General features: G+C 33.7%; 2 protein-coding genes across 4 annotated transcripts; one reads left to right on the top strand and one right to left on the bottom strand.

Moving 5' to 3' along the window:
- Window positions 1-161: 161 nt before the first annotated feature.
- Window positions 162-3,766, top strand: LOC104221926 (short-chain dehydrogenase reductase 3c). 2 transcript variants are annotated; one of them, XM_009773083.2, is made up of 4 exons: window positions 162-336; window positions 716-784; window positions 2,643-2,902; window positions 3,034-3,632. In XM_009773083.2, the coding sequence occupies exons 1-4, from the start codon at window positions 317-319 to the stop codon at window positions 3,570-3,572; spliced, it is 888 nt and encodes a 295-aa protein (XP_009771385.1). In that variant the 5' UTR covers window positions 162-316; the 3' UTR covers window positions 3,573-3,632. The 2 variants fall into 2 exon arrangements, with proteins under 2 accessions (XP_009771385.1, XP_009771386.1); XM_009773084.2 differs by having other exon boundaries at window positions 334-590; window positions 3,034-3,766.
- Window positions 3,686-11,921, bottom strand: LOC104221927 (bifunctional 3-dehydroquinate dehydratase/shikimate dehydrogenase, chloroplastic-like). 2 transcript variants are annotated; one of them, XM_070147666.1, is made up of 10 exons: window positions 11,536-11,921; window positions 8,324-8,432; window positions 7,820-8,038; window positions 6,922-7,262; window positions 6,383-6,446; window positions 5,458-5,566; window positions 4,971-5,120; window positions 4,724-4,872; window positions 4,457-4,619; window positions 3,686-4,071 (listed from the first exon to the last, which is right to left on the bottom strand). In XM_070147666.1, the coding sequence occupies exons 1-10, from the start codon at window positions 11,733-11,735 to the stop codon at window positions 4,028-4,030; spliced, it is 1,548 nt and encodes a 515-aa protein (XP_070003767.1). In that variant the 5' UTR covers window positions 11,736-11,921; the 3' UTR covers window positions 3,686-4,027. The 2 variants fall into 2 exon arrangements, with proteins under 2 accessions (XP_070003767.1, XP_070003766.1); XM_070147665.1 differs by having other exon boundaries at window positions 6,922-7,274; window positions 11,536-11,825.
- Window positions 11,922-23,588: the final 11,667 nt, after the last annotated feature.

Below are 23,588 nucleotides of genomic sequence, written 5' to 3'. Positions count from 1 at the left end.
ATATGCAATGATAATGTAAAAAAATATTTACATAATCAGGTTATTTATTAGGTAATTATAAATAAATTTCTTGATAATATTGACTGACAATTAGGTTTAAAAAAACTTCATATTACCGGTTAATATATTAACATAAATCCATACTGTTTAGAGAATAGGCGACCCGTCATATATAGTATTATATAGGCATCAATCCAGTAGTATTAATATTCCATGTGCTGAACTCTCATTTGTGTCGTTCATTAATTGCTGTCTTCCTTTGGAAAATAAGAGGTGCCTTACTCTCAGCTCTGTGAAGATTGAAGAAGAAGAAAATATGCTGAGGATAAGATCAAGGTCGGTTCTCATACTTCCATCTCATCCACATCTTTTTCTTTATTAATATCTGTACTTGTACGAATATGTATAGAATTTACTGAGCTAAACTTTCCGATAAATCAGCTCGATGTGAGAGTGCTTAATTACTGCTTTTTTATTTTATTTCTTCTGTTCTCTACAAATCATGGCACATATTATATATCAAATGAGTATTATATATATCAAAGATAGCTCTGGAGACTGTAATTAAGCTCATGTCCGAATTTGTGAAGGTGATGATAGTGCCGGTGTTGATGGATTACAGGAATATAATTATCCAGATAATGAAGATTGTTTTCATTTCCCATTCTTTATCTGTTGAATTCTTTTTATACTAACTTGTTAACTTTAACTCCAGGGCCATGTCTATTTCAAGATCGTTGCTTCTTCAAACCTCCAGTAAGAAATTCTCTACCCATATAGAAAGGTATGTTGATGCTCTCTCTCTCTCTCTCTCTCAGAAGTTTAAAGAAAAGAGTCACTGTCGTCACATGGCCGACCTTCTTGGATGGGGAAAAGAATAGGTCCCTCCGTTTCTTGGACACATGTGCACTCTTATACTATAATTAAGTTGTAGAAGAAGTCAATAACAGATTTTAATTTCTATTTTCTTAGAAGATAACATTTGAGATTTTTGCTTATTAAAATTTGATTACTTCTTTGCTTGCCCGCTTTAGTAAATTAGGAGAGAATTTAATTTTTTTTCTTCTAATTTTATCCTTATCTACAATCATTTCCCAAACTAATTGGAGTATTAGTAATCAAATTTTGATTTTTAGAATATAGTCAAGATGATTTAGTAAATAAATATTTAATTAGTATTTTCTTGAGAAGAGTGCAAAATGCAAATTAGATAAGCAAAAGGAAACAGATTGTATACATATTAGTTGATAAGCTTCATATATATGTTACTTATTTAGGACAAACGAGTAATTTTTGCATCTTTGTACTATATTTTCCAGTAAGGGACGACGAAAATAATTAATGAGCGCATTCTTTTACCATGCGAGTTAGGGGTATTCAAACCGAACCGAACCGAAAAACCGCACCAAATCGAAAAACAAAACTAAACCGATTAAAAAACCCGACTAGGTTTGATTTGACTTGGTTTGGTATTGAGTAAAAAAATCTGAACCAAACCGACATATAAATATATAAATTTTATTTATGTTTTTAAGACTTCCTAGTGATTTTTCTTTAGAAAATGTGGAAATATTTGGGATCCTCTCATGTATTAACCTTGAAAGCGTAAATTAACAAAAAATTATTGTTAGACGACTGAGAAAATAACTATTATGTGTTACTAAAAAAATTCTCTCATTAGAATATTTTAATAGATCATATGTTTATCAGTTTTTCCATATTTACTAAATATATATTCACTTATCAAAGTTTTATCTATAATTTTAACAAAGTAAGATTGAAATAATATTCATATAACAAAAAAACCCGAAAATCCGAAAAACCCGACAAAACCGGACCAATCCAAACCGATATAGTTGATTTGGTTCGATTTTGATAAAAACCGAACTAACCCGGTCCATGTACATCCCTAATGCCAGTATAACCACAAATTTAACTTAATGACTTTACCTAGACAATAGTAGTCAAGAAGCTATTACTACTCGAATTCATGATAATATAGTTCAAATTGTACCTCTTGATTACTATTACTAAGTTATCTCATTGGAAAATTATATACATGTATAATGTATTCTATGACATACACTATAAACTACGTGATACGTATTCCTCCATAACAAAAGACACCTTTTTTTTGTGGTCCCTTGTTTCTCTTTTTATTTTCTTTGCGGTCCCTCTTTTCCTTTTCTGTTAAAAGGTTTATAACCAATGGAGTAGTTGTATATGTAAACAGCCAATAAGGTACAAAATATAGGAGGACGAGACAATGCTGTTTATAAAGTTGCATAAAACAATATTACCGCAGCTCGAGATTACATCAAATTCGAAAAAAGTTGGCTTACTCAAACACTTTACTTGAACATTTCCTAATTATGGTAAGTTCTTTGACAATAACCACCTACTGCTGTGGTGTGATGGATTTATAAGATCCCTCCATTAGCTAGCTAGATGCCTCAGGTTTAAGTCATGGGAATGGAAAAATCTTGATAGGGTTACACGGAGCAAATCTAGATTAATCGAGACCCCAAAGCGGACACCAAATACCAAACATCGGGTGAAAACCAAAAAAAGAATCTGACGATAATTGTTTTAAGTGAAGAAACAGTAAGTGAATCAAAGTTGACAATATTGTGTAAATTCAGGAAACTAGAAGGCAAGGTAGCAGTGATCACTGGGGCAGCAAGTGGCATAGGGAAAGAAACCGCAGCCCAATTCATTAATCATGGAGCCAAAGTAGTTATCGCCGATATACAGAGGCAACTCGGCCAAGAAACCGCAAGTGAGCTCGGACCAAACGCCACATTTGTGCCATGCGACGTCACAAAAGAATCTGAGATTTCCGACGTAGTGGACTATGCCGTTTCCCAACATGGACAGCTCGACATAATGTACAATAATGCAGGTAAGTTAAGGAGAATTCAATATGTAACAGTCAATGCATGTGCACTGTCGTGTCCTTAAAGATCAGACCACAAATTAATTAAGAAGTGCACCTGCTACATTTAGATTCTGAATCTGTCTATGATTATGCAGGAATAGCGTGCCGAACACCCCCAAGCATAGTTGATCTTGACCTTGCACGATTCGACCGTGTCATGGCCATTAACGTGCGAGGTGTGGTGGCGGGAATCAAACACGCCGCTCGTGTGATGATCCCGAGGGGGAGCGGTTGCATTTTGTGCACAGCTAGCGTCACCGGGGTGATCGGAGGACTTGCACAACCTACTTACTCAACTTCCAAATCAAGCGTCATAGGAATTGTGAAGTCTGTGACAGCGCAGTTGAGCAAGCAGGGAATAAGAATCAATTGCATATCTCCATTTGCTATTCCAACACCCTTTTCATTGGACGAGATGAAACATTACTTCCCACGGGTGGAACCTCAGGACCTTGCTAAAATCTTACACAGTGCTAGTGAGCTCAAAGGAGCATATTGTGAGCCCATTGATGTAGCCAATGCTGCTCTTTTTCTGGCTAGTGAAGATGCCAAGTTTATTAGTGGCCACAATTTGGTGGTAGATGGCGGTTTCACCTCGTTTAAAAGTTTAAACTTAGCAGATCAAGTGCAGTGACGTTCCATATAAAATTGATATGGCATTTGATTCTTTACTAGAGTTTTTTGTTACTCAAAATCAAATGCATAGCCTCAGGGTGCACAAACTAGTTTGTGCTGAATATAACGGAATAGGCAAATTCGACTTAATGTTATATTGCTTATAGACTACCTTTCTGGAATAAAGGCAAAGCACGCACATCTTTCCAGATATTACCTACAAACTATAACAAGAAATTATTTACAGTATACTATATGATTTTCAGAAAGTTTAAAAAAAAACAAAAAAACCAATCTCACAATATTTTGATGTCTCTTTTTTCCCCATGTAAATCAATTCGCAACTGGAAGCTGAAGGAGCATCCATATGGAATATAAGAGTTTCAGAAACCTCTTCTATTGGCTAGCAAATAAGGCCCTGGGCTTAGCACTGTCTGATTTGAGTAAAAAACTGTAACTTTTCTTCTACAAGAATCAAAATTGCTCATATACTATCCTCCGCATAAAGTCTTCTGGTGCTGCGAAAAAACAAGAGTTGAAAATTTTACACCAATAAAGCCATTGCTTTCTAAGAGAATGTTGCTTTAAGACATACAGTTTGCTTCAGAGTTCAGCTTTTCCCGTCTTACTTTCCTATTCTTTGGTGATAAAGCTATTGGACTACATCAGGTCTTTTTTAGGGAATTAAAGCAAACTAATCGGCAGTAAGGAGTCCCTATTGAATTAAGAGTCACTCAAGTTCAGCTTAGCCAAATTTTGCTATAAGCCCCACTACTTACTGCATATCGAACTTCAGTTATGTTCACTGCTTAGCAATATGGCCCCAATCTTACGATATATGGAGCAAGAAAAGGTTCTTTGTTATTGTGTAAAGAAATATACGATGGAGGAGAGAATAGCTACCTAATCCATTGGTGAACAATTTAAACTGCCCAATTGCCTGCCTGACGAACATCTCAACCCCACCCACCACTGCAGCTCCAACCTCTGTAGCCTCCTGCAACAGCCGCGTGTTTCTAGGTGTGTAAACTGCATCAAATACTAGCTCATATGATTTCAAGGCCTCCTGAAACAGCGGAAAGGATGCAGAAAATGTTAGATGTCAGCATTCTCTCATGCAACCAGAGAGGTTCACTTTTGTTAAAAATACTGCAGTGCAAGAAAGCCAACCTTGGAAATTGGAGTTTGATCTGTCCTTGGCTGCATGCCTACAGCGGAAGCATTTGCAAGAATCATTCCCTTCTCAGGGCAGAAATCATTTAGTTGTTCATATGGCAAGGCTTCACCAGATACTGCTGCGGCCAGAGCTTTTGCTCTCTCTTTTGGGGGAAAAAAGGATTGTGATAAGTGAACGGAAGACGTAAATGAATGAAGATCAAAAGACAACCATAATTCTTAAGGAGATAGGAGGTAATACCGTATTTGCGGTTAAATATTACAACCCTTGCCCCTCTGCTTTTGACACCAAAAGCAATAGCTCTCCCAGCACCACCTGCTCCAACTAATACGAATAATTTTCCAGCAATTGGAGAAACATTTGATGCATGGCCATTTGTCTTTTGTCTCTCTGTTTACACACAAAAATTGGAACTCCTTATGTAATTGGATTCAGAAGTTTTTGAAATGGTTTCCTAAGAAGTTTCTACATTTTCTTTTGGGAGGGCTACAGACCGATGAGGGGGAAAGGAATAAGAAAATGAAAAACAGTGGCATTGTCATTGTCCAATTTGTAAGCCAAAAAGATGTAAGATTATCTGGATTTCGGGAAAATCTATTGTCTTGCAAAGTGACTACAGAATTAAACCACTAAACTACATTGATTAAGTTTTTTTGCTTGTACCTTTCTACTAAGAATATTAGGTTTTTTTTTTTTTTTTAAATTCTGATAAAGAACAAATCAGTACCTCTAAGCGCCTCCTCAATTGCCGTCACACAAGCCTCACAATCTGTATTGTAACCAATGAGCTTGCCATCAGAAGGTCTCCTTATAATTGTGTTAACAGCTCCTATAGACTGATTTCCAAAAGCATGATGCAATTTAGAAAGCTTTATTAATAAGAGAATGTAGCCACAAAATAATCTGATATGGCTAAACAAAAAACAACTGTATAAAAATGCCAAGTCCAAACTTTCAAAATACTGGTCTAATCTATAGAACAAAATGTTTGTCCATGCAAGGACAAACACCTAAAAATGTGTGTGTATGTGTGGATGCTGCTGTAACACCTACATGACCAGTGTAATACCGCTACTTAGGCTGCCTTCAGCACTTAACCGTAATGGACTAAGGCAATCATACATAGCTCATTTTGGAAAAAGAGAAAACCTGAATTATACTATGCCTAATATGATAAGGTGATTCAAGCGCATCCAAGACAGTAAGCTTTTGTTTCCTCTAATTATATGCACACCTCTTGTAGCCATATTAAACAGAGTGATGTTTATAAGTATTCATTATATAAGAACTAGTGAAGCTGAACCAGCTTCAGCAAAGAAATTTTGAAAAGATTGTGCACTTTGTGGTTCTTCATCCCCCAAAAGCCAAAATAAAATTATGCAACACACAGCAAATCCCAAGATTAAGCTTGGTTTAGTGTACCATGAAGGTGTGAACATTAGACTTGTTTATAACCGGGTTGAGCTGCTTTGATGTTTTTCAGGATAAAATTGAACAGCTTGATATTTGAATTAAACAGAAAAAGCAAAGACAGAATACACAAAAGATAGAGACATCTAAAAGAGCATAGTTATACACTCATGCACTCACAGAAAGAAGAATTTACGGCAGAAACAAACATGGTATGGTCATCATTTTGGAACTAATCAGACCTTAGCAAGTGGATCTACTTCATCACAGCACCGTACTGCTGCTTCCTTATGTGGGAGTCCAACACTACACATTCCATCAAAAGGAAGAATATCATGCATTAGATATTTTTTCTACATGAAGGCAATTTTAGGAAAATAAAGCATATAGAAAAGCAAAATATTGCAGGGTACATATCTTCACATCCCAAAATGTTTAATGCAAGTGAGAATGTCAAACTAGTAAGATGAGTGTTGCTTATATAAGCTTAATGAGAGGAAACAGATGTCACAAATACATTGATCCCTTGTTAAGCACTGAAGTTTGTTGATATCCCTACAGATGCTGCACCCTGTGGTCTTATTCAAACGTACAACATACTAAATTGAAGCATAACCAAAACTTCAACAAAGGATGCAGTGCAATAGGCATTAAAATTATGTACATATGGCATAGATTTATACTTGACGAGTAGGAATCTTTAGACATTCCTAATACAATCTGGCAATTATTCATCATTATGCAGCACATAACAATTTTAGCTTGTACATAAGGAGCATACCTGAAACCAGCATAGTCATTGCATGAGAAGACCCGAAAAAATTCCTTGATATTATCAACTAGTAGAGGCACATATATTCCATTGTATCCTGTATGTCTAAAGGCAGGGTTGTGCAGAAGAGGGCCCTTGCTATGGCCAACAGGATTAGAGATTACACCAAAAACTCTAGTATCTGTGTTCACATATTCCAGTTTATAAACGTCTTTAATGCTAGTCAAAGCTGGCAAGCCAGGGGTGGATTTGCCTCCTAAAGATCCACAAACAAAGAAAGCACCATATTTTGGACCCAATAGTTGGCTTATAAGACCTCTATCTCCTGCTGCCCTGGCAATTAGAGGCACCTGCATAGAGACCTTATAATGAGGCAAAAAAGTACCACATTCTCAGTTTTAAAAAGAGAATTTCAACAAACTTATCACTACTCACAAGAAAACTAGCATTAGAAGATTTTCTTTACAACCATATAAGCCCAAGAGATGGCTGCAGATACAAATAAGAGGCCATATATATGGAAGAATATGAGAGTATTTTCTAATGAACACTTCACCGCAGAAAAATTTAGTATAACAATCGCAGTTTGCATTAGAAAGATTTTAAAGCAGACCCCCTTTTTTCTCTTCTTGTCAGTAAGTTGAATTGAACAAGTATACCATCAGCGGGGATGCAATGTAGTTTCTACGGGTTCAAGAGAACTCGGTATCTTTTACACGGATGATAACTATATATATGTGAATGATCACTAAAATTGCAACAAATTCAGTAGTGAGAATATAAATACTTAACACCTCAAATTAAATTTTGGACCCACCTTTGAATATCAATAGGTGTAAAGCTAAAATCAAGTTGAGGATGTGTTTTTGCAAGGAAAAAGTGCAAGTTAAAGCAAGAAAAGAAATACCTGACAATGTGTAAGCATATGGAAAACTGGTGCAACATCTGTAATATAAGCTACATCAATCACTAATTTGATAATATCTGCTCCTGTGGATTGCAGGTTTGTAATTAAATTACAAAGTCTCTCTTTTGTAGGATTTCCACCATTCACATGACTGGAGGCAATTATTTTGCAGTTTGATCGTTTGGTCATTAATTCACAGATGACCTCATCGCAAGCAACCTGTAATTTTGCAAACAGTTTAATCTCTATGTACTGATTATAGTAAACCTGTTATCATAGGTTAAATTATACTGACAGTGTATCAACGCGTATAACATATATCCAAAATTATAATAGAGGAAACTTGTATAAACATAAAAGAGGGGCTTTAAGGGTGTATCACATTGTACTAGTAGTATGATTTACTCTCTTAAGCAAAATTCTTTTTTTGAGTATTCTAATTTATTTAGCTTCAATAAAACTGTATCAATTACAGAGTAATTTGAGAAAATCAGTTGGACTAACCTCGCGGTCAACTTCAACGAACTCAACGTCCAATTCAACAGCCAAATTCAGAACTTGCACGCATGTTTTCTTCCAGTTTTCTCTGCAAGAATATCTCGGCGAATTTGGCCTGAGAAAACAAACCCCAATTTCTCAATCAGCAAGATTTCGCAAAAGGTTCAAGCTTTTGCTCATTTGGCTTCACTTTTTGGCAGATTGGATCACAAAATCGAAGAAACCCATTTTCAGTAATTGGAGTAAAATGTCAAAGCTCAAATTCCCAATCAGCAAGATTTTCGTAAAGGTTCTAGCTTTTGGTCATTTGGCTTCAATTTTCTTGCAGATTGGATAATAAAATCAAACATAAACATTTTCAGTAATTATAGCAGCCACTATCAAACTAGTTGTGCTAATACATTCTTTGTCTGTAATTTTTATTAAATTTTATCTCTTAATTACTGTACCTATAATCACAATCTCTAAACAACTTAAAAGTTACAACATAAACATGTAAAAATTTTGGTAAAGGGTTTTTAGAACATATTTATATTTTTTCTATTGTTATGTAATTTTACATGTTCATAAATATTTAATAAATTATATTATTATATAAAATATTAAAAATTAAATATTTACCGGGTTTATGCCCCGTGACTCGGGACTTATGGCTTGGTGCGGCATATGTAAAGCACCTCGTTTTAGGCCCACCCCATTTGTAAAAATGTGTAGTGGTATGAATATTGAATAGAATGTTGAGGAACGAGTGATTCAGCCGACAAAAGAGGGTAGGAGTAAAAGGAACAATTCCAAAAGATCATAACGAATTAATAAAGAAAGAATTACAAGAAAATACACATGACTTCACACGATAATAAAAAATAGCTTATGTTTTTAAGTTTTACCTCACCTAACACATATTTTACATATTTTAAAATCATTAGTAAATTCAAAATTTGTGTTCTTACAATCATTGCTTCTAAAAGCTATGAAGTTAAATCTGTGTTCTCACAATCATTGCTTTCACTCTCTCTTCTCCTCACATCTTCTACATATACTTCAAGGGACCATTATTTTCTACTTCTCCTCTTGTGTCAGCTACTTGCAATGTAAGAAAATTGAAGAGTAGACGTCTACCATTGAAAACCATTCAAAGCTTTGCTTTTGAAAATGGTTTTTTTTTGAATTTGTTAGTTGTTTGGATTAGGTGTTGTTCCAATTGATTGAAAATATCAAAAAGAGTTCAAAATTTAAATTTGAAGTGATTTGGAATAGATTTGAGCAAGATTTGAGTTAAATTTCAGAAAAGACGCAAGAAAGAAGACGAAATCAGTTTTTTGTATAATTATGTATAATATTGTATAATAGTGTATATGAGTGTAGAAACATACCTTATACACTTTTATACACTTTTATACAAGCGTCTGTAGATGAACTTCTTTCACGATTTTCAGTTGCAATTCTTGTTCAAAACCAGTCCAAATCTTCATTAAATGACTTCAAAATTTATATACAACCTCCTTATACTATTTCTAACAAGTCTAAATAACACCCACTCCAAAATCTCACAAAATTAATTCGGAATTTAAACATACATATTTAAGCTTGTTAAAAATCTAATTTTCACCACCCAAATGAATTTGATTTGTTGAAATAATATTTGAGTCACAATTACTAATTTGAAAATTAATTTAAAAGCTTGAGGAATCTTTTTTAAAAATTAAATAGTAATTTTGAGAACTTATTGGAGTTAAATGTTAAATCTTAGCTTATTATTTTTGTGCTAGTTGATTGTAGATTAAAATATGGGATATAAAATTGAAAAGTAAGGAGCCCAGTTGTTCCAGTGTAAAATTTTACCATTAATAAATGTGGGCGGGCCTCGAATTGGGCAAAATGCAACCCTTAACTTCCCTATCATGCGGACCCCTTAAGAGCCGTGGGCAACGCAGGGGCTGCGGTGACCATTCACGAATGCAAAGTAATGGTAGCTGCTTAACTTCTTTATACTTAACATCAATTTTAAATTCATTTTCGTAAATAATAAAAACATGTGTAATTGTATTTCATACATTACACTTACTAAGTTAATATCTTGAATCAATCTCTACGACGACAATAACAATATCAATAATAACCCAGGGTAATTTTACAAGTAAAGATATGAAGAGGACAAAATATACGCATACTTTACCTTTTATCTAGTAAAAATAGAGAAATTATTTCTGATAGACAAATCTCCGGGATGACTATCAGCTAAAATCCTTCTTTCATCTATTTCTAATAGTAGTAGTTACTCTTCCTTTTACGTACACAGAGAAAAAAGTAAGCATAGTAATCATTCAGTGACTCAAAATCTTGAAACTACTATCACTTGGTCACTACCTAAACCCCTTCCAATTAGTGTATCTAATAATTGCTTTACCTTTTTAGTCTTTTAGAGATTTTGCAATAATGTCAAGTTATACCTTCAAAAATCTTGTGATGTGAATTGTGATATACTCTGGTCTCAGTAAAAAGAGAATCTCTCTTAGAGGCTTTAGAGCAAGATGGAGACAGAAGTTACCAAATTGATGTAAAACATTACTTAAATCAATTGGTAAGTGGGGAAAATCTTGGTTGGTCACTTTCACGAGCCCGACATGCTTCACCTACCCTCCTCACTCCCTCCTTTTACAGTTTGACGTGCGGTGGAGAATTTAATAATAGAAACTCATAACATACTCTAGTTTTGTAGGGGGGATAAAAATATGAGCAAGAAAACAAAGAAACAGATATGAAAATCCAGAGAAGCAAACAAAAGAAAGTGTGTTGGACATTCACCTAACACTCTCCTCCTCACAAACTCACACATCTCATGTCCTCTTTTCCTTCTTCTTAGCTCATTAATTAAAAATAGTAACCAAACCCTCAAATACTTGAGCTATCAAGTAGCATTTGAGTAAAAAGGAAGCCCGAACAAGGTATCTTGCATTCTAATCTAATGCAAGTATTAGTGGTTGCTTCCACGGCTCGAACCTGTGACCTATAGATCATAGGAATACAACTTTACCATTGCTCCAAGTATCATTTGAGTACTTGGGAAAAACAGAAGAGGACTTGAAAGCAGAGTCGGATGGGGTGTGCTGAACTTATTGCTTTCAGCTCGAGCTATGTATATATACATTATAATTACAAGATCACAATCATTCTGAATCTACTGAAACTATAATAAGAAAGGGAGAGATATATCTTACCTGAAAGAAACGATGGAGGGTAAAGTCCTCTGTTTGAGAAGGTGTTCAACTTGTGAAATGTGGGAGAAAGTTAAAGAGTCAATACAAAGCTCAACTAGATCTGCTCCTTCTTCCTTTGCTTTTTGCATACAAACTGCCATTTCCTCCAAGCTTTCACATTCTAATGTTGTGTACACCAAAAGGTCCTGCCTGAAACCCATGATCCACAAGTACAAAGATAAATAGATAGATAGATGGCTCCGAGCAAATGTTTATGCAAAAGAGTTACAATGCTATGGTTTTTAGGACTCCTGTTTTTGGCTAATTCTGGTTGAAAGGGGGAGATTTGTGTTAATAGAGAGGGAAAAGAGATGTGCGGTCAGTTATCAAATTTTGTTATACTACTTGGCTGCACATACTCCGCAAGTGTTCGCTTATATAAAAAATAAAACCTATATAGTGACATATCAAGTGGAGGGATTTAAATAATAATAAAATAAAAAAGTGGAGTAGTTTAAAGATACTCGTATATATAACACATCCTAATAGTGTAAGAGTTAAATTATACATGTAACTTTAATTATATAATCATGTCAACATTTTTCATATATATTTACAACCATGGACAGTTACCTATATGGGTGATGGTTAATATTATTTTTTCTACTGGTACCACCTATGTACCCAAAACATGTCACATCAGCAATAATGTAATGAAGAAAACAATAACATCTTTTGCTCATTAATGAGTTCAAATTTTACACGGTCTTATACTTAACTAACTAGTTAGGACATGGGATATCTGACCCAAGGGACTCAATCATTTTCTCATAACCAAAAAAAGGGAAAATCTTCTTATTTTCATAATTATTTTATTAATATAAGCATACTATTATGATGAAATCTATTTCTGGCAATGAGCATGAGAGACTCTGCTCCCTTCCGGCAGGGTATTAAAAATCCAAAATAGTTAAACTAATTAACAAGCATTCAGTTATTCCTTACTCTCAAACTAGTTCTATTCACTTTGTATCTATATATTTTACTTTATAGTAACCATTCAGTATGTAAAGGATTCATCATAATTAAATTATTTATACTATGATCATCAACCTATTACAATCTTTCTCCTTTATACGAGTTTAATAGCCTGTTTGGCCAAGCTGGAGAAATCAGCTTATTTTGAAAAGTGTTTTTTTCAAAAGTACTTTTGAAAAAAGTACTTTTGGAGAGAAGCAGTTTGTGTTTGGCTAATCAGTCTGAAAAGCACTTTTGAGAAATAATTTGTGTTTGGCCAAGCTTTTAGAAAGTGCTTTTAAGTGTCAAATTACGAATAAGGACGTGAATAGATTTACTTAATAATTAATATTATAAGTAAATAAATAATATCAAAATTTTGTTATTACATGCAATAATTAAAAAAATCATTTTATTTAAGTAAAATATGAAAATAAAATTAAAAAGTACTTAATTCTTTTAATATAAGTTAAATATATTAAAATTCCTTCAACAAATATAAAAGCATTCACCCCTAAAGTCACTATATATTAGAAAGTTTTCCTAAAAATAAGAAGAAATATTTATAAATTAATATCCTAAGTATTAGGTTTAAGGGTTATTTTGGTATATACTATATTTTGTTAAGGGTATTTTAGGTAAGAAGAAAAGCCAAAACTGCTTCTGCTTTTGGAAAGAAGCTACTTTTTTCTGCTTCTCTGAAACTGCTTCTGCTTCTTCCCAAAAGCACTTTTTTTCCCAAATAAGCTTGGCCAAACACCTCAAATTAGGAAAAAAAAAATGCTTTTGGGAAAAAAGCACTTTTTTCTCTTGAGAAGCTTGGCCAAACAGGCTATAAATAGGTCATGTGCTGCAAAATCTCATAAATGGAAATTGATTTAAAAAAAAATGATGGTAATTTAAGCAGTGAGTTGCTCCTCACATCTATGATTATTTTTTATTTGCTAATATGCCTAAAGGTAATTTTTCGTGCGTTACTAATAATGTGCTAAAACTATTACATCAGGAAATAGCTACGTTTGACCAATTGAATGCGTCTACTTGTCATTTTCTTTCTTTTAAAAAGGGATCCCAAGTTTATGGAATGTGAAAAGCAAAAAGGGAAAAGACATCATTTGGCCAAGCTGGAGACATCAGCTTGTAGTGTTTTTTCAAAAGTGCTTTTAAAAAAGTACTTTTGGAAAGAAGCAGTTGTGTTTGACTAATCAGTCTAAAAAACACTTGTCAAAAGTAATTTGTGTTTGGCCAAGCTTTTTAGAAAGTGTTTTTAAGTGTCAAATTACAAATAAGGACATGAATAGATTTACTTAATAATTAATATTATAAGTAAATAAATAATCTCAAAATTTTGTTATTACATGCAATAATTAAAAAAAATTATTTTATTTAAGTAAAATATGAAAATAAAATTAAAAAATACTTAATTCTTTTAATATAAGTTAAATATATTAAAATTCTTTCAACAAATATAAAAGCATTCACCCCTAAAGTCACTATATATTAGAAAGTTTTCCTAAAAATAAGAAAAAATATTTATAAATTAATATTCTAAGTATTAGGTTTAAGGGTTATTTTGGTATATACTATATTTTGTTAAGGGTATTTTAGGTAAAAAGAAAAGTCAAAACTGCTTCTGCTTCTGCTTTTGAAAAGAAACTACTTTTTTCTGCTTCTCTGAAACTGCTTCTGCTTCTTCCGAAAAGCACTTTTTTCCCCAAATAAGCTTGGCCAAACACCTCAAGTTAGGAAAAAAAGTGCTTTTGGGAAAAAAGCACTTTTGACCTCCTCAGAAGCTTGGCCAAACAGACTACAAGAATATATTTATGATTCAACTGAGTCCGGAACTTTTCTATTGTTTTTTTTGACAAATGTTACGTTAACGAGTGGAAAGGAAAAAGTTACTTTTCTATATATAAAGCCGAAATTCTCCGCTCTATAGCTTAACGGTAACTTTTTCCGTTAAGGTATATCGCATGAATTTACTACACTATACTTGTTTAGCGCTGGAAATCTGTGCGCTATACTCTGACGACTTGACTGCCAGGTATAGCGCATGGAATTAAAACGCTATACATATATAGTGCAGTAAATTCTTGTGCTACACCTGTTTATGGGCCTACCAATAAATTAACTGACATAACAATAATTCAAATGTGTATAGGGCACATTAAAAGAGCATTATACATCAGCAACCCCCCTCCCCCGGGGCTAGCCATTTCCTATATAAAGGGGTTAGGATTTTAGGAAAATCCATTCAAAAAAATTCTAACTCCCGTTCAAACTTTTCTTCTTCTTAAATTCTCAAGCATTTTTTCATAATGTCTGAAGAGCGTAGAATAAGAGTTTTCATTATATTGGGGGGGGGGGATGAGGTTGTGATGGAGAATAACTATGTGATGTACAATTTATCTCCACAGGGTCATGTTAAATTACCACTTATAATAGAGTACGATAAATTGATATCGTTGTTGTGCAAAAAAATGAGTATGAGGAAACGTTCAGTGATACTTAAAGTAACCAAAAGATATCTGTATTCCATCACTCCGCAAGGGGTTGCTTTTTACTCGGAGTTAAACATCGTCGATGATGAAACTTTGAGGGATCTTCTGAGGACTCCGGATGAATATCGGGAATTTCTTGTAATCAAAATGTTGGATATGTACGTCAAGGTCGAAGACGTTCCCAACAATGAGGTTGTGCGTAGTAGGGATAACATCTAGTCATCGGGTGGTTATTCTGGAGCAGCTTTTGCTCCAGAATATTTAATCGTACAAAGTATATATACCTATGGTTCCAGGCTCGATATTTGAAGCCAAGTAGCACCAAACTATCATTAATAATTATGTGTGCCAAATTCAATATTTTTATAATTTTGTGTGTTTGTTTCATAATTTAAATTAATAATTTTTAATTATTTAATTGTACAAAATATATATACCTATGGGTTCCAGGCTCGATATTTGAGTCTCAATAGCGCCAAACTATCATGAATAATTATGTGTGTCAAATTCAATATTTTTATAATTTTGTGTGTTTGTTTTATAATTTAAATTCTTAATTTTTAATTATTTAATTGTACAAAGTTTGTATTTTCATCTACCATTATAAGAGATACTTAAACTGCAGGGATTCTACACTAAAATACTCTACACTTTACTACACTAAAAGGTTCTATATTTTACTACGCTAATAAATAATCTAAACTAAATATAAACAATAAATACATTTTAATCACATAACATTCACAAAAATACATATAACATACTAGTTTCGCAAATAAAACACAAAATGACATGGAAACACTAATAACTAAATCAGGATATTAACAGAAAAAATTATTTCTCAATTTCACATTTTTTTAGAACACTAATATCTAAGTCCAGATAAATATAACATATTAGTTTCGCAAATAAAACACAAAACGACATGGAAACACATTCAAATCAAATAATATGCATTATTATTCAAATTTCGACATAAAATAAATCGAATACCTCGATGTAGTATTTTCGAAAAGTAAATTAGTTGAAAATTTGAGTCCGAAAGAGTGAAACCACAATAATACGATGCTCTACTATGATGTGGGACCTATGTTCTTAGCGTTTTGTATGACAGGAGGGGCCCACATTTTTTTTAAGAGACAACAATGGGGGTGGGGGGACCAGAATCGAAAGGAAGTAAAAAAAATGGGGAAGGAGGGAGGTCTGGTCTTGGGGAAGACGAAGGGGATTAAAATAAGGGATATACCGCGCTAATTTTATGCGCTATAGGTATAGCGCTTTATTTCCATGCGCTTTACCTTGCAGTCAAATCGTCAAAAGGTATAACTCGCTTATTCTCCGTGCTATAATTTAATGGCAAAAGTTACCGTTAAGACATAACACGGAGTATTTTGGCGTTATATATAAAAAATATTTTTTTTTTTACCCTCGTTAAAATAATTTTTGTCCAAAAATACAACAAAAAAGTTTCGGACTCATGATTCAACCGACGAGAATAACACTATTGAACGTGGGAACAAAAGGGCCACATTTTTATTGTCATATCACAATTATTTGGCATAAATGACAAGGGAAAATTTAAATTAATGGAATCATCTAGCACTATAATATTTTCCATAGTACATTATATAGTTCTGTGATCAATAATTTAACAACGTTCACACTCTCCAGCAATGTTGGTTTTTGTCCATAAATTTTTGTTTTTCATTTTTTTAGAAAAAATGTATTTGTCCATGAAATTTTGCAAGTTTTTGAAAAAAAATTGAAAATGAGTTTTTCAAAAACCAAAAAGAACACTTTTCTCACCCACAAAACTACAATATTTTTTCAAGTGAAATACATTTTCAAACATAATTTTAAATTTCAAATACCATTTTTTAACTTAACTCCAAATACTACGGAGTACTTTTTTTTCAAAAATTATAATTTTTATGTCCAAACACCTGCTTAAGATTCTGGTCCTAGATTTGCCAATCAAGTAAGCTCTTTTGACAAAGAACCCAACTTCCAAGTTAATCAAAGAAAAAGCTGTAGAATTTTTGTTGAAAAGTTGGACCCATTTGGCCATAGATTTTGGCTTTATTTATTCAAAAAAAAAAAAAAATTGAAAAAATTATTTGTTTATAAAATATGATCATGTTTTGAGGGGGGGGAAAGAACAAGTTCTCAAAAACTAGTTTAGGACAGTTTTTTTGTGAAATTTTTTCTTCCACTCACAAAACTTTAATTTTTTTAAAAATAAAATGCATGTCCAAACACAAAACGTTAGCGTAAAACTCAAGTTATCGAAAATAAATGCTCTTAAACGTATCTGTCACTAGTTAAGGAGATACCAATAGAAGTTTAAGTAATTTATTTTATTTTATAATCTTTCTTATAATTATGATGAAAATAATAAAATAATTTAAAATTCAAATTACAAGATGATGACATGAGTTGAACCTAACTAAAAAAAAAGTAAGGATCCATATATAATCGGTCCCAGGTCCCAACAAAGATGTTGGAATCGAGGCATGGTATTTTTTGTTATTTCTGATTCAAATTATAGGCAGCCTGTAGAAAAAGAGTTACATGAGAACAAAGACAGCTAAACTGTCATAATATAAGTATAGTAAATTTTATATACAATACTTAGTACGTATCATTTTTCTTAACTAAGATTTAAAAAAAGAAAAAAGGTAATCGGACAGTGGTAGTGAAAAATAAAGACTATATAGTCATAAATCTCTATATAACAACAACTCATTATATATAAAAGCCAAGCTTTTCCGGAGCCAATTTTTATGTTATATTATAATATATGTTCTATATAACAGTACTTTGCTATAACATCAAAAAATATTCGAAACAAATAAAGCTGCTATAGAGAGGTTTGATTGTACCACCAAATAAGTGAGTTTGGTGTAAGGGTGTCTAACGGGCCGGGTTTAACCATAACCGGCCCGGCCCAAACCGATTAAAATCGAAATCGGCCTGGACCGATCCAATGGGGCCGGGTGGGGCTAGGTTAAAGGGTTAGGGGGGTTTGTCCGTTCACCTATTTTCAACTGGTTACCTGGACCGGTCAAACCCAGTCAATAGAAATACTGTAGAACCGGTTAAACCGGCCCGGCCCAGGACCGGTTAAAGGCTAGTTTCTTTTTTTTTTCTTTTTAAATTGTTGATTGGCTTATTTAGGCCTACCGTTGGCAACGGTCACCTGCCAAGGAGTCCTTGCCCAACGGCTGATTTGCACAATTAGCCCTTTTTTGGGCCTTTTTTTAAATTAACACTTTTTGTAATTACAAATTTAACCCTTTGTAAAACTATAAATACACCCCCCTCCCTCTTCTTCATTTCTTCACTCATCTCTCATTTCTCAATCTCAATTCTCAATTCAAGTTAAATCATGCCTCGTACTTCTAGAGTGCTCTCATATGTTTAGGAATACTTTGAGGTAGTAGAAGAAAATGAAGAAGTTCAGAAAGTAAAGTGCAAGAACTGTGGTCGAATCTTAAATCTTCGTCCAAAGTATGACACATGCAGTTTAAGGAGGCATATGAAGAGTTGTCTCAAGCGTCCTCCAGAAATTCGTATTTAAGTTGATTTGAGACAATTTGTGTTATTTTAAAATTATTAGACGTATTTATGCTTAATGTTTTAGTTTGTTAGAATAATTTGAAGAACTATTATGCATGAAAATTTAGTTTTACTCTTTTTTCGTTAATTTACTTGTTAAATGCAAATTGGTAAGTTTGAAATAAATGTAGCACTTGCAATTTATAAGTGCAATTTTTCCCCATCTTCATTGTATTCTTTATATTTCTACTCTATATTAATATAACTTACAATAGATATACAAAATACAAAAAAATATTAAAAATTAAACTAGCCCGGCCCGGCCTGACCCCTTGTACCCGTAACCCGTACGGTTCATCTTTTACCCGGATGAACCCGAACCCGTTAAATCCAATAAGTCTCAATCCGTAACTGGTTCGAATCCCAACCCGTACGGTTATTAATTTTTTCTATCCATCCCGGCACGGCCACCCGTTAGACACCCTTAGTGTGGTGGCTACGTTAAAATTATCACATCTGCACAAAACTATGCTGTAATATTTTAATTTTGTACATCTGATTCGTTCATCCACGTGCTTTACCGCAACCAGTAGTTCATTTTGAATATTCTCTCGCAACTTTCAAACTTTTATAAAATTAAGATAATAGTATTGGTTTGGCAAATTGAATGAGTGACGATTGTGGAGTCCACTTGTATAATAGTTTGTGGTTATTAGCCTCCTATTTTTTCAATAAATCAAATTTATTATTTTACTATACATCTGTGTGATTTTACTATATATATATAAAATTTAAGTTGAAAGTCGCAAACCTCCTTATAACCCTCTCCTAAAAAACAGGCCAATGTATTCATATGTCCTTCAATTAAAAAAAAAAAACAGGACACATTTTTCTTCAACTCGTACTTGAAGCCATCTAATTAACTACTACATTATTTTTGTCCAAGATTTGTGAGGAAGAAAAATGAAAAATTTTACTGAAATTGAAGGAGAAACAGAATAATATTTTTAGAAAAATAAGATGATATTTTCAATAATTTAAAAAAGAGAAAAAGTTAGATGAGAGGGAGGGAGGCTGCCTCCACCTACCTCCTGGCTATTTATATACTCCTACTTATTTTTCTAGTTAAACACATGTTTTCAGAGAATAACTCCATATTGTTAGGCAGAATTGATGTTTATGTGTCGTATCAATCGTGAGTTCCTTTTGTCTTTTGTCGTTTTAACCTTTTGTTTCCTGCAAATAGTAGTTAACCTTTTAGGTGGGAAGATTATTATTATAAGCAGCACATTTTAGTTTAAAGACTTATTTTGCGACTTAATTTAGTTGAATTCTCGACGTAAACCCTGGTTACATTGGGTTTTCTGCAGGAAAAATTATTTACTCTGCTGGATTCTAGTATGAGTTATCATTTTCTAGCAAAAGATAAATCACATGCCTAACCCAATTAACTTGAGAGCAAGTCCTCGTGACAAGGCACACATATGAATGTACTATCAAAATTAAAATTGTAGGGTCTTACCTGAAATATCTCTCAATTTGTACGTGTCATCTTAATACAGAAGTCATATTAATATTCGTTGTATAATTTCAATTTTATCCAATGTATTCTTTTGCGATAGAATATATGTAGCCACATTCATTGTTCTTGATTTGCTATTTATTCTTTAATGATTTTAAATACTTATTATGAGCGATCAAATATGCTCCTACAAAATAATGCCAGTTCAATCATCCAGACAAACACATTGTATGGGTCCAAATTTGTCCGACCACGACCGGCGACGAGTACGACAATTGATGAGGACTCCCTGAATCGATGCCCTGGAGGAGACGACCCTTGTAATAATGTATAGCCATTAGGAGACATCGGGAATATTCCTTCGAATATTCCTTGTATTTTTGTCTTGTATAGTTTAGAAGAATTTTTCTCCTAGTATAAATAGGGGACAATAAACCTTGTAAAGGGGCTTCGGAATTTTGGAAACATGACTATCCACGAATAAAAAAGAAAACTTGTGATCTATCTACTCTTTCTTTATCAATCTTTCTAGAGATTATTAACCTCAGTTAAAATTTACTCCTTCATCTTTGATTGAATTGTTCAAAAAGGTTTTAATATCTTTTGAGTCAAACACACATCACACTAAATCTAGTCTACATGACAAACATATTAATGTTCCAATCATATTAGAATCTTGATTATGTGATAGAATATACACCCATTTAATATAAAATTCTTAACATGTAGTTTGTGCCGTTACTCATAAAGAGACTACATTGAAAAAATATGTATATATGAAACCTGCAGACAGACAATTAAATGTCAATTCAGGCTGTAATATCATTCTCTTAAGTCTTAGTAACAATTATTTCTAGGCACACCCTTCTAAGCCCTTCCATCAATTATTGCTTTGTTGGAGAATGTAGAAACCAATAAAATCAGTCCACGTGATTCAAAATCGCGTATTCAATCATTTTGACGTCAAAAAATATCTTGGTATCATTTCTTATGTCACATTTTGGAAAACGAGTTGCAACAGATTAGTTAAATCTTATCTTGCTATACCAAACACACCCTATGTTGGCCAATTGTTCACCGCTTGATCAAGAAATCCCAAAATCCCGATATATCGAGTTTAATTCATATGTTTTTAATATAATTTTTTTAGTAGTAATTTCTCTATCATCATTCATTGGCCTGTCCACTGTCCATGGCCGAAAAACAAGGCAAAACATTTATGGCTACCTCAAAAATACACCAGCAAATTATCAGTCCAAGGTAACATTTCAAAAGAAATGTAACAAATATATATTGTTGTTGCTGAGTCGATATTTTTTTGAAAACTTGGTTCTGGTGGACCAATTGTTTTTACTTCATTTTCATCGACCTCATAGTACAGTTATGGTAGATGAAAACAAAAGATGCTAAAATAAATATGGAAAGTGACCTTCCCCACCCTTGATTCTGTGGGAGGTTTTGAGGGCCTTATGCATCACATAATTGATTGATCGTGACAACTGCTGAAATTGTCAATATTTGATAGTAGTAATTTTTATTAGAAAGGTGAAAACAACATTTCTTACCCATAATATGATTTTAGGTTGAAGCTGGAGTTTTAGTTACGGGTTCGATCACTAGCTTTGGCCACAACGAAATAAATGTCCACTTTTTCTTCAACCAACATAACCATTTGGCCTTTTGTTATTCCAACGAGAGAAAATAAATATATTCTGAAGTAGGAGCTCAGTTTAATCCTTCGATCAGCATCACAATATGTTTCACTTTTCTCCACTGAAAAAACTTAGTTTTCAAGATGATACAACAACAACCACCACCCAGTATAATCTCGCAAGTGGGGTCTGGGGAGAACGGCGTGTTGAATGCCAAAACTCCCACATCGGTGGAAGACCAAATTGGTTGGGATTTTTTCCCTATAAAAGGAGGCCTAATGTTTAGGATTTAAACACACATCTCATTTGCCTTCTTATCTTCTTAAGGCATTTGTATCTTCTCTCTTTAGTATTATTTCACTTGTATTTTTGGAGTGGAATAAAATATTGGTTGTGTCCGAGGAGTAGACAAAATTAGCCGAACCTCGTAAATTCTGGTGTTCCTTTTATTGTTGCTTTATTGTCTTATTTATTATTTGGTGGCTGCCATAATTTTTGGTATAGTAGTTGTGACTTATTCACACTATATACATTTGGCTTCCGCAATAATTGGTATCAGAGCCAAGGTACTGTCTAAGTATGCTCTGTGGTTGCAGCATAGTCTGATCTTCCACATCAGAAAAGATTTATCTTGGTAACTGAGTCAAGGTTCTGTCTGAGTATGCTCTGTGGTTGCAGCTTAGTCTGATCTTCCACACCAGAAAGGAAATAATCTTGATTTGTGTCGTCAGCTATTAAATAATATTTGTGTCAAAGATGAGAGACAATAAACAAGAAGAATCTACATCAAGTGTCAACAATACGTCATCATTGGCATCTTCGCTTATGACAAGAATTGTGTCAAATGCGAAATTTGCGGTAGAAATTTTTGACGGATCAGGACATTTTGGGATGTGGCAAGGCGAGGTTCTAGATGTCCTTTTTCAACAAGGGCTAGATCTTGCTATTGAAGAAAAGAGACCAGATGTTATTGGAGAAGAAGATTGGAGAATTATCAACCGTGTTGCTTGCGGTACCATTCGATCCTACCTTGCTAGAGAGCAGAAATATCCATACACAAAGGAAACTTCTGCAAGTAAATTATGGAAAGCACTGGAGGATAAATTTTTGAAGAAAAACAGTCAAAATAAATTGTACATGAAGAAGAGACTGTTTCACTTCACCTATGTTCCTGGTACCACGATGAATGAACATATCACCAGTTTCAATAAGTTGGTCACAGATTTGCAAAATATGGATACAACTTATGATGATGGTGACTTGGCCTTGATGTTGTTGGCGTCACTTCCTGATGAGTACGAGCACCTTGAAACTACTCTACTCCATGGAAATGACGAAGTTTCTCTCAGAGAAGTTTGTTCGGCTTTGTACAGCTATGAACAAAGAAAGCGAGAAAAACAGAAGGGCGGAGAAGGAGAAGCACTATTTGTGAGGGGTCGTCCTCAAAATCAAACGAGGACAAAGAAGGGAAGATCCAAGTCAAGATCCAGACCCAGCAAAGATGAATGTGCCTTTTGTCGAGAAAAAGGGCACTGGAAGAAAGACTGTCCGAAGTTGAAGAATAAGGCCAAACATAACAATGGAAAGGCCATTATGGATTCAAATGTAGCTGATTGTGATGATTCAGACTTCTCATTAGTTACAACAGAGTCATCAACATCATCAGACATATGGTTGATGGACTCGGCTTGTAGCTATCATATGTGTCCCAACAAGGACTGGTTCGTGGATTTTCAAGAAGGAAAATATGGAGTCATCCACACAGCGGACAACAACCCTCTTACCTCATATAGAATTGGTTCAATACGATTAAGGAACCATGAT

The sequence above is a fragment of the Nicotiana sylvestris genome, chromosome 6, assembly GCF_000393655.2.
Source record: "Nicotiana sylvestris chromosome 6, ASM39365v2, whole genome shotgun sequence".
Lineage (NCBI taxonomy): Eukaryota > Viridiplantae > Streptophyta > Magnoliopsida > Solanales > Solanaceae > Nicotiana > Nicotiana sylvestris.
This window is presented reverse-complemented; position numbering and strand designations above follow the sequence as displayed.

Coding starts and splice junctions, on each gene's coding strand:
- LOC104221926 (XM_009773083.2), top strand. CDS start 317: ATGCTGAGGATAAGATCAAG. Junction 337..715: donor ATGCTGAGGATAAGATCAAG/GTCGGTTCTCAT, acceptor CTTTAACTCCAG/GGCCATGTCTATTTCAAGAT. Junction 785..2,642: donor TTCTCTACCCATATAGAAAG/GTATGTTGATGC, acceptor GTGTAAATTCAG/GAAACTAGAAGGCAAGGTAG.
- LOC104221927 (XM_070147665.1), bottom strand. CDS start 11,735: ATGGGTTTCAGGCAGGACCTTTTGGTGTACACAACATTAGAATGTGAA. Junction 8,039..8,323: donor TCGTTGAAGTTGACCGCGAG/GTTAGTCCAACT, acceptor GCAAAATTACAG/GTTGCTTGCGATGAGGTCAT. Junction 4,873..4,970: donor AATATTTAACCGCAAATACG/GTATTACCTCCT, acceptor TTCCCCCAAAAG/AGAGAGCAAAAGCTCTGGCC.